The sequence below is a fragment of the Netta rufina genome (genome assembly GCF_964035555.1).
Source record: "Netta rufina genome assembly, chromosome: 1".
In the NCBI taxonomy this organism is placed as follows: domain Eukaryota; kingdom Metazoa; phylum Chordata; class Aves; order Anseriformes; family Anatidae; genus Netta; species Netta rufina.
The window spans coordinates 71,093,589-71,104,326 of NC_140123.1; the positions used below are offsets into that span (position 1 = coordinate 71,093,589).

The following is a 10,738-nucleotide window of genomic DNA, read 5'->3' on the forward strand; positions in this document are numbered from 1 at the left end:
GAGGAACTGCCACGGGAATGAGGAGGAAGTCAAAAGCTAAACGAATAGAGGACCAAATTCCGCCAAACGCCGAAACCCGCCGCCTTACAACCCCGGGAGAAGAGGGGGAAATAAAATAGCCAGAAAGTCAGCTCCGCATGCGGCTCGAGCACGGGCGGAGAGGTGCTAGGAATGCCATCGCCGTTATCTGGAGATTAATTTCAAGCAGCTATTCAGGCGCACAAAGTAATAATTCTTAATCCGGGGCTACACCAAAGCTAACGGCAGCCTAGCAAGACCAAGGCGGGGAAATTAGTGCCGAGTCCTATCTTAAATCCAGCAGGCTGTGTTTCGTTAGAAAGAAAGGGGAAGAAAAAAAAAAAAAAAAAAAAAAGGAAAAGAAAAGACAGACGATGTAATGCTCTATCTGTCGAGTACAAACTCCCGTGCTAACAAATTACTCCTGCGCTGCACGCAGCAGGGCAGCTCTCCAGCCAAAGACGCGTTTCAGACCGTGATTTCCCCCATCGGTATCTCCAGCCAACGTACGAGCAGCAAGCACGAAAACGGACCCCGCGGTGCTCCCCCGCAGCTGGCGAGCCCCCCGCCCCACGCCCCCTCCGAGCCCCCCGAGTCCCCCGAGCAGGACCCCGGGGGCTCCTCGCCTCTCCCTTCCCCGCAGCCCCCGGCCCCCTCCGCGCACCCAGCCCGGGCCGCCACAGGCAGCGCTTTGCAAAGAGCAATTTTTTTGGGGGGGGGTCGCCGATCATTCCGACCGCTCGGTTAAGCCAAATTAGCTGAGCAGCGAAGCCGGTCGGATTTGGAGGGATCGCAACAAAACGCACGTCTGCAGCTTTTTGTTCGTTACCTTTTTATTGAACAATCATTTTCCTTTCCTCTCGGTAGCGACACACTTAATGGCAGGAGCACAGTTATTTGGTTAGCTGGGTCCGCTTTTACTCACAGTGTTGCCGCGCACAGGATGTCCTTACAGTCAATTAAGTCTTCCTCGACTTTCATTTCTGCAGCCCCTTTACGGAATGCAGACCCCGATTTTTATGTTTTGCTCCTTTTCCCCTCCCTTTTATTCCTCTCTCTCCCTCTCCCTCTCCCCCTCTTTTTTCGCTCTCGCCTCTTTGCCTCCCCAAACCGAGGTGCGGAGATGCCAAACAGTGATGAAATGAAAAGAAAGCCAATTGCTGGACTGAGGTGGGGGAGATAGCTGCTAGGAGTCCGCCTGCGACTATGGAGCAGGCAGTAATTGCTGGAGACAGGGAGAGCTGGGGGTTGGGCTGAGGTAGCCATGTATAAATAGTGTGATCTCAAATTGAAAGGCATAAATAACAGCAGGAGTGATCTAACCCTATACAGCCCATCTTCTACGTGCAAAAACAGCGTGCGGAGAGGACGGCCACATCTCCTACTGAAAACAAGTGGATCTCTGTGGATAAGATCACCGGGCAGCCATGGAAGAACTTACAGCTTTTGTATCCAAATCTTTTGACCAGAAAAGCAAAGAGAGCAGCAGCGGCAGTGGCAGCAGCAACAAGAAGGAGACGATCACGTACAGGGAAGTTTTGGAGAGTGGGTTGGCTCGCTCCAGGGAGCTTGGAAACTCTGACTCTAACCTGCAGGACATGACCGAGAGCAGCAACCACTGCCCGGTGCACCTTTTCAAAGACCACGTAGAGAGCGACAAGGACAAACTGAAGGAGTTCGCCGCGGGCAGGACGGCCGAAGGTAAGAGCGGGGCCGGCCGCCCTCCGCCCCGGCCCCCTCCCCGGCCGCCCCCGGCGCTGCGCAGCGGGTCCGAGCCCCGAGCCCGGCATTGCGGGGCTTTGCGGGGCTTTGCGGGCAGCCCCCCGGCCCCTGCCCTCCGTATGGGGTTAGCAGCACCCGGCCGTGCGTGTGCAAGGCGCACCCCGGCGTGCAAAAGGAGCCGCAGCCTCGGGCCTCCCCCCCCCCCCCCTCCCCACCGCCCACCCGGCCCGCAGCCGGCGCGGTGCTCTGGGCGATCTCTCGCACGGGGGAAGGGGGCAGACGTTTTTAGGTTTTCTTTATTTTTATTATTATTATTTTTTTTTTGCCGGTCCGAGCCTGTCGGGACGAGGTCTGCCTCCGCAGACCTGCTCTTCCTGCTTCCGGGAGGCTGCCTCTCCTCCTGGGGGGGAGGCCGATGTGCGGGGGGCTCCCCGCGACCCCCGTGCTCCGAGCCCCGGGCAGCAACCCGGGCCGGGCCGAGCCGAGCCGGGCCGGGCCGGGCCGAGGCGGAGCCTCCCCAAAAAGGGGCCCAGGGGGCCCTGCCCGCCCCTCTCACCTGGGCCGGGGGGCGGCCCGGAGGGGCTCGGAGCGGCGGTCCCGCTGCTGGCAGGAGGGAGGTGAAATAAAAGGCGATTTTCCATCAGGCTGGCTCAGCACCGTGCCCAGGCTCTCGGGGAAAGGGGAGCACCAAAGGGCAGGGGGGATGAGAAAGTTGAGAAAGTGTCTCCAGGCGAGTTGGACAGGTGGACCTGCCTGGGGAGCTACTGGCCAGCTCGGGGTAATAAAAAGCGGTTAATAGGTTGGGGAACAACAGCCAGCCTTTCAGCTGTTTCCTCCCGTTTGATCTTGTTTAATAATAACGTTGGGTGAACGGCGATTTAATTTACAGCCCCGACGCTTGTGCAATATCCTTCTCCCTTCCACCCCCTCCCCAAATGGAAGGACCGGGTGCGATAGCACGGTCGGGTACCCGCATTTCTGCGCAAGCCGCTTCCACGCAGCCCTGCTGCTTGCGCTGCCTTGGGTCGCAGGCTTGCAGAGCGAGTGGGATCAGCGGGGAGGAATTATCCGCACGGAAGATATTAAAAAAAGAAAAAAAAAAAGAAGAAAAAAAAAGAAACCAGGGTACGGTCCAGGAAAAAAAAAAATCTTAAAAAAAAAAAAAAAGCAAACGAACGAAAAAATCTCTCTGCTACTCCCCTTTTTCCCCGTGTATCGAAATTCTGGCTTGTATGTTTAGCTAATCTAATCTATGGAGAGGGGCTGGGGGTGGGGATGGAAGGGAGGAGTTGGAAAGAACTGAGATGCTTGTGACAGTTTAATTCATGCCAGGTTTCAGTCTAATTTCAACTGATTCCAGCGTGTGATTTCAGTCCCACCGATATGCTAGTTAATATTTTATACCTATCACGGACATGCTGTAGCCCCGTATCTCCGAAAGGAGACAGAGCTTTTGAACGCGGCCAATTTTCCCTAGGCATTTGCTGGGTTAGTCCCCTCGTCTTTTAATAGGGGTTCCCCTTACGGGAGAAGCGCGAACAAAATGCCATTAAAAACAACCAGCCAGCACCCCTCGGGAGGCCGGACCCGTCCCAAAGTTTTAGGCAGGCGATCGCTAGCCCGCAGCCGGGGAGCCCGGAGGAGTGGTTACTGTCGGGGACAGTTTGCATTTCAGAAGTCAACACGAGCTTAGTCATATGAATTTCGGAATGCCTCCGATTATATAGGCTTAGATATACGTGCATGCGCAGAGATGCGTGTAGATAAAACACGTATGCATGTGGTGAGGAGGGAGAACGAGACTGAAATCGGTACCGTCTGCGGATGCGGCTGTCCCGGCCCGCGGAGGGGAAGCGGGACAAAATCCCGGGACCCCGCCGGTGCCCTGCTCCCGTTCCGCTAACCGGGCTGAACGGGGGACAGTGCTTTAGGCCGCTGGGCAAAGTAGGGAGGAAGGAAACGAAAGCAAGACACCCCCAAAAGCACACGCTTAGGCAAGAAAGGGCAATCGCTTTCCCTCACTGGCACCCCAGTCCTGCTCCCCTCTGTCCCGGACATTCATGCCCAGGCGGCTGTCCTCATCTCCAGCCCTCCCCGAGCCCCCCATTGGGGCTGGGGGTGTTTGGAGGGGTTGGAGGCACCCTCGGTCCTTGAGCCCGCTGCCCCCCGACGGGCCGTGCGGCTGCTGGGTGCTTGGACCCGGGGGAAAGGGGTGATAACGGGAAGGGGGACAGGAGAGGACGCTCTCGGTCCCAGGCCCATGGAAAGTTTATTGTACGAGGCAAACATTTCCAGCCTAGCGTTTCCATGACCCCGGCGGGGAGCTTCTTACACAACCTTGTTTATTTCGAGAGAAAACAGCAGCGGAGAAACCCCCTTCCCCCGCCACGGGGTACCGGCGGTTCTCCTGACAGCCCTTTCCCCGGCCTGTCCCTGCAAGCAACATAAAGTGAAAATAATAATAATAATAATAATATCTACATTTTTATTATTATTTTTTTTTTCTGCCGGGGAACCGGCCGTGCTCAACCCGACCCGGTGCTCCCCGGCCCTGCCCCGACGGCGCGGCCCGGCTCAGGGCTGCCCGGGCCCCCGGTGCCCAGCGGTGCCCCCACGGGCTGAGCTGAATTTGGGGAAGCGGTGGGGGGGGGGGGAGCGGCCGTGTGCTGCGAGAGAAACTTGGGAGCGGTGCTGCGGGGAGGCTCAGTGTCGTTTTCCCCTTCCCCCTCCCGGCAGGGATCTACGAGTGCAAAGAGAAGAGGGAAGACGTGAAGTCAGAAGATGAAGATGGACAGACCAAGCTGAAACAAAGGAGAAGCAGAACCAATTTCACACTAGAGCAGCTGAATGAGCTGGAAAGACTTTTTGATGAGACTCACTATCCGGATGCCTTCATGAGGGAGGAACTAAGCCAGAGGCTGGGACTGTCTGAAGCTAGGGTTCAGGTAAGAGAAAGGCTCTGTTCCTGGAAACGTCCTCACCTCACCTCCTCCCTGCCAGCGGATCCTAGCGCAGTGCCCCGTTTCATCCCAAGCGGGGAGGTGAAGGCAGAGACGACACGTGTGATGGGGAAGCTGTTTGCGATGCCGGTGTACCTGTCCTGCCACACAATAAGGCTGCTCCGAGGGCGTCTGCCCGGTCCTTGCAATGCCTAGGAAGGTGGTTTGATTTTTATTTTCGGGGTGGTGGTGATGACGAGTCTCTAACAACCGTGCGATTTGCCTTTTTAAATTTTATTTTATTTATTATCGTATTTTTCCTTGCAAACGTGTCATTAACTCTCCCTTAATCCTCATTTCTTCTCGCCTTTCCTTTTATGGAGCCGTTTGTATAAAAAAAGAGAGGGGGGGGTGCAGAAAACAATCGCCGTGCATAAGGCTAGACGGTTCGGGTGCTCGGGGACGGGATTAGCCAGAGCCGGGGGAAAGGTGCCCCCTCTGCTTCGCACAGCAAGCGTATGAATGCATGGCACCCCATCTGCCGGAGTCTCCCCCCGGCCCTCCCATCCCGCTTCAGATGCAGCTAAATACCAATTAGCCTCCTAAACCCTGAAAATAGGTCCGGCTTGCTGTATTTCTGGGGCCATCGGAGCCGTCTGCTTCGGTGGCTTCGCATCGATTGTTTTTAAACTCGATTTGCGGTTTGCTGCAGGGGGAAAATACACCCCCTCCCCAAACCTGAAGCCAACTAGGGAACACATCCCCAAAACAGATGTCTCATAAAACAAACAAACAAACAAACAAAATAACCCAACACCCTAGAAATAATTATTATAATCAACCTGTGGCTCTCTGAGCAGGCCCGCAGAGCAGGAGAAACCTGCAGGAACCCCCTTGCTGGGTTAGGACTCAATGCTTGGCCTCAGAGACCCCAAAGCAAACCAAAATCCAGCCAGAAAAAAAAAGTCACCAAAGACCAAAGCAGCCTGGAGGCGATGGATGCGTGTGCACATGTACAGCTGCTGCCCGGGCGCCTGCGTGCCCATAGGTGCCCATAGGTGCCCGTGGGGGCTTCGGCGGCCGCACCCCGCCTTCCGTAGGGTCCCCGCGGTACTTTTGGAAGCCGGCCGGTGCTCCCCGATCCTGGCGGGCAGAGGAGGGGGGCGAGGGGCTGCTTCTTCCCGTGAGAGCCACGGGGGGAAGCCGAGGGGCAGGGGCCGACTCCTCCGGACCCCTCAGCACGCCTCCGTCTGAGCGAGTGAGCGAGCGAGCAGCTCGCTCCAAACAGCTGCCTCCCGGAGGCATTTCCCGAAATAAATAACGTAGCCGGGCTGTTTTCTTCCTTCTTCGTCTTCTTTTTTATTATTTTACTTTTTAAAGGCTATTTTCAGCTCCTGCCTCTCTCGGTATAAGCGAGCAGGGTAGGGGATGGCGCCGGGCGCTCGCCTTAGAGAGGGATGCTGGCAGGGGATATTGCAGGGGTTCAGAGTGCTGCTGGCCTGCACTCTCCCGGAAGATTGATCTAAGCACACCATATAAATTAATGAAAAGATTAAACTTTTGCTGAAGGGGACATCAACTCTTATGTCATCTTCCCAGATCTTCTTACTTGGGCTCTGTAATATCTTTCCAAGGCCTTGATGTACTGTTTCTATAAAAATAAATTACTTGTAATTGAATTCTGCACTCTTTCTTTCAAGTACTTTATTACTGAGCAGCACCTTAACAGGATGTTCATAGTTGCAGGAAAATTGGTGCTTCAAGTGCTTACAGATCTCAAAACAGCACACCAAAAAAAGAGAGAGAGAAAAAAGCGCTACTGATTCCAGTGGAGACTATGAGCGAGACAAATATGTATATATAATCATCTTACAAAAGAAGTTTGCACAAATGAAAATACTAGAAATAAAAGAAACATCAAGAGGGAAAAGAGGAGAAATAGATAATTAATTAGGAAATAAACTGAGAGCTTGAGATCCATGAAGAAATGGAAATGGAAATGGAAAAAAAGCAGAAGCGGAGGGAAAAAAGAGGAAGATTTTTTTTTTTTTAATACTTTCAGAATTGTTCCCTAATTCCTATCTGAAGCGCTTGTCCCTTGCTGTTAAAGGATATAGTTTCAATTTAGTGTGGAAATTTGCTGTAAATAAATTGAAGCTCCTATGGTAGCTAGTCCTTATTAACCTTTTATTTTTAGTGTTGTACTGGAAACTCATATCACCCAGCTGTCAGGGTTATAATTGAAAGTTATGAGACCATAGTGAGGAGCAGGCAGTAATTCAATTACAACAAATATCTTTGGGTTTATGGTGCAGGGCTAAATTAAATGTCATTATTCACTGTCTCTAATGGAAATCAAAAGGAAATCAGATTAGAGCATTTGTGAAAGAAATCACTGAGTGATCCTTAATGAAGAAATAACTGTCTAAAACAGTGTACTGTGCTTTACTTAGCATATTCATGACTAATTGGAATTGATCGTGAATCACACCAAGCCTGATTTATTATCGCTTAACGCAGTGGCTAATTCATCACTTTTATTCCTCATAACCTTATTTTTTCATAGCTAAAGGGAAAGGGCACTTCGTTTTCCAGATTTAAATATAATTTCTGTTTGAAAGATGTTCTGATTTGCAAGAGAAGTTGTTTAAACGCTGCTTAAATTCCTCCTGACAATTTATACTCCTTTGGAGAGGGAGAGAGAGAGCAAGGGGGGCTGGAGGGGGTGGCGTGCGGGGGGAAACACACACGAGGAGATTTCCTGCAAGGATTTACAACTGTAAAAAAAAAAAAAAAAAGCATTATTGTCGCAACCGCCCGATGATATTTTGCGTGCTCATCTAAAAATCCCCAGCAGCCCGACTTAAAGGCAGCGACGCTGCCGGTGCGCTGCGGCACGAGATGCAGCCGGTGCGGTGCGTGTCAGGATGCGGAGGGGGCAGCCAGGGCTGCGGCGGCAGATGCAGGCTTGTCGCGGGGGGGGCTGTGTCGGCGACAGGCGACAGCGGACAGTCCGCAGCGCCCCGCAGCGCTCCGCAGCCGCCCGATCTCCCCGGGCCACCCCGGGCAGGAAAAATGGTGCTGGAAATCAGAGAAGGCCAATTCCTACTTAAGAAAATCACTGAGGTACCCGAGGTAATTAATGCCTTTGGAAGCCTTTCTTTGCACTAATTACTCCGTTGTAAATGACCATCATTAAGGCAATTGAAGAAAGCTTGAAGGGAAAATTTGATGTAGGAAGTGCAGTTAGTATTAATTAACCGTATGATCTCTTGGCAAGTGCGAGAACATCAAAGGTGGAAGGTGTTTACTTAGCTCCAAGATTTTATCAGCCGTGAAAGTCAATGTTTGTCCACAAGCGGTGGCTTTGGTGTGCGGATCAGGGGCCGCGCAACATTTCGGTCCGTGCCTCTGACGGTCCCCCTGGGGAGAGTCGCTAAACCGAGCACCTCGGGAAAGTGACCAACATCAGAAATGCCCTCGGAAAAGTCGCGGTGGCGACTGGAGGTCCTGCGCTTTTTCGAGTCAGGGAGCCCAGAATTAGGGCAAGGTTACTGGTTTGCAGGCGTTTCTCGGGCAGGGGCATATGTTCTTCTGTGAATCCCTGTCCGGGAGGACGTTGCTCTTCTTTGCTACAGAAGCGAGGTTTCTTTCACTCTAACGTTTTGGGGAACGGGAGTGACTCAGCCCCTTTGTTCAGCTCGGTGTCTCGCATCTACTCTGAGGTCTCCGGCATTCCCACGCCCGGCCCCGTCTTTTAGGGGCCAGACCCCACGCTGGCTGTTGCCTGGACGCTGAGGTGCAATGGGATCGGATACCGGGTCGCCCCTGGACTTGGAGTGGGCAGATTTAGGGATCTGCCAGCGCTGCCCCCTGCTCCGGGCAGGGGGCGCAGGGACAGCCGCAGCTCTCCCCGGCTCCTGTCAGCCCGGCCCGGGGAGGGCTCAGTGCGAAGCCCCTGGGTCCCCAAGCTGCGAGGCAGCTTCTCTCCTCCTGGATTCTCCCCCCAAAAGCGGGACCCCCCCCGCAGGCAGAGAGGCTGCCCCCCGGGCTGCACTGTGCCCCCGGGGACGGAGCTGAGCGGAGCTGCGCGGAGCCTCCCGGCCCGGCTCCCCCCTCCGGCCCCGGAGCTAATCCGCTTTCTTAGCAGCTGCCCCAGTCTACCTCCAATTTCTTTTTTTCTTTTTTCTTTTTTTTTGTTTTGTTTTGTTTTCATTTTCTTTTTACAGGTGTGGTTCCAAAACAGGAGAGCAAAGTGCCGAAAGCAGGAAAACCAGATGCACAAAGGTGGGCAGGGGGCGCGGGCCGACCGGGGGGCGGCGGGCGCGGACCCCGGGGCACCCTCATTGCTCACCCGGCCCCGTCTCTCTCCGCAGGTGTGATCCTGGGGACCGCCAGCCATTTAGACGCCTGCAGAGTGGCCCCGTACGTGAATATGGGAGCCCTGAGGATGCCTTTCCAACAGGTAGTTAGCTCCGCTTCTCTTTCCCCCTCCCCTCCACCCCCCCTCCCGGCGAGCTCCGACCCCCTTTTCGTTTGCACGGGAGGAAGCCGGACACGTTTACAAGTGCCGTTTATACACAAGTTGGCACGTTTTAAAAACAGCCCGTAAAAAAACTTGGCGAAGGAGCCCCCGCCCGGCTGCCGGCGGCTCAGCGCCCCTCGGGCCCCGGGGAGGGGGCTCCGAGACGCCCCGTGGGGGCACAGGGGGGCGAGGGGGGCCTGTGTGTGGGGGAAACCCGGCCCCTGGCAGCCGGTTCTTGTCGCTGCTCCCCCCTCTTCTTCTTCTTTTTTTTTTTTTTTTTTTTTTTTTCGGTCAATTAATCGGGGAATCGATTTTCCCGGCCCGAAGGGACCCTCCGCCATCTACTCCTTCTCGGAGACACGTGGAGCTGACAGATTAATTGTATTGATTTTTAAAAGACATATTTGGACCAAAATAATTAAATACATAAATAAACTTCCCCCCACACACACCCCTCCACACCCCCCAAACTCCCCGGAGCTGAAATCTCTCAGTCAACCCAGCGTGTTTGCGCAGGTCGAGGGCTCTCCAAAGCAAACACCGCCCTGGCAGAAAGGCGGCGAGTTTTTTAAGCTGGGTTTAAAACAAACAGAAGGAAAAAGGACAGAAAAAAAGAGAAAGAAAAGAAGAAAAGGGAAGGAGGAGGGGGGGGGGGAGCAAGAAGTTGGGTAGCAGTTGCAGCGCGGGTTTGTCCTTCGATTTGCGGTGCCGTGGCGGGGTTGTGGGGTGGGTTTATCCTTTGACTTGCGGTGTCCGGGCGGGGCGTGGGGTGGGTTTGTCCCTGGATGTGCCGTGCCGTGCCGTGACGCCGTGTCTCTCCTGCTGCCCAGGTCCAGGCGCAGCTGCAGCTGGAGGGGGTGGCCCACGCGCACCCGCACCTGCACCCGCACCTGGCGGCCCACGCGCCCTACCTGATGTTCCCGCCGCCGCCCTTCGGGCTGCCCATCGCCTCCCTGGCCGAGTCCGCCTCCGCCGCCGCCGTGGTGGCCGCCGCCGCCAAGAGCAACAGCAAGAACTCCAGCATCGCCGACCTGCGGCTCAAGGCCCGCAAGCACGCCGAGGCCCTGGGGCTCTGACACGCTTCGGCCCCGGCCCCCCCCCGCACACACACACACACACACACACGCACACACACACACAGCCCCTTACTCGACCCCCTGTCGCCCACCCCACCCATCGCCCCCGGGCCGCCTCGCCTCCACCTCTCAGTGTTTTTTAATTTTTTTTTTTTTTTGTCCTCTTTGATTTGATTTGTTTCTTTTTGGTTTATTTCCCCTCGCTTTTTTTTTTTTTTTTTTTTTTTTTTTTTCCCCAGTACTTTCCGGCAGCCTTCTCCCGCTGCTCTCCCCTCGCCTCATCCCGCCTAGCAGAGACTTCGTGGCCGGGGCGAAGACGGCGACCGTTGGAGGCCGTTGGTTGCCGTTGGGAGGCGTTGGCGGCCGTTGGCGGCCGTTGGGAGCCGTTGGTGGCCGTTGGCGCGTGGGGAAACTCTCCCGGCCCCGGGTCCCCGGGCACACTCACACACACGCACGCA

The 10,738-nt window shown here is 54.9% G+C and overlaps 1 protein-coding gene across 2 annotated transcripts; it reads left to right on the forward strand.

Annotated features, from left to right (window-relative positions):
- Positions 1 to 1,445: 1,445 nt before the first annotated feature.
- On the forward strand, positions 1,446 to 10,280 carry SHOX (SHOX homeobox; the record flags this gene model as incomplete). 2 transcript variants are annotated; one of them, XM_084285985.1, is made up of 5 exons in its annotated part: positions 1,446 to 1,719; positions 4,477 to 4,685; positions 8,909 to 8,966; positions 9,056 to 9,147; positions 10,035 to 10,280. In XM_084285985.1, 5 exons carry the CDS (start codon positions 1,446 to 1,448, stop codon positions 10,278 to 10,280), a joined length of 879 nt encoding a protein of 292 aa, XP_084142111.1. The 2 variants fall into 2 exon arrangements, with proteins under 2 accessions (XP_084142111.1, XP_084142112.1); XM_084285986.1 differs by having other exon boundaries at positions 9,056 to 9,144.
- Positions 10,281 to 10,738: the final 458 nt, after the last annotated feature.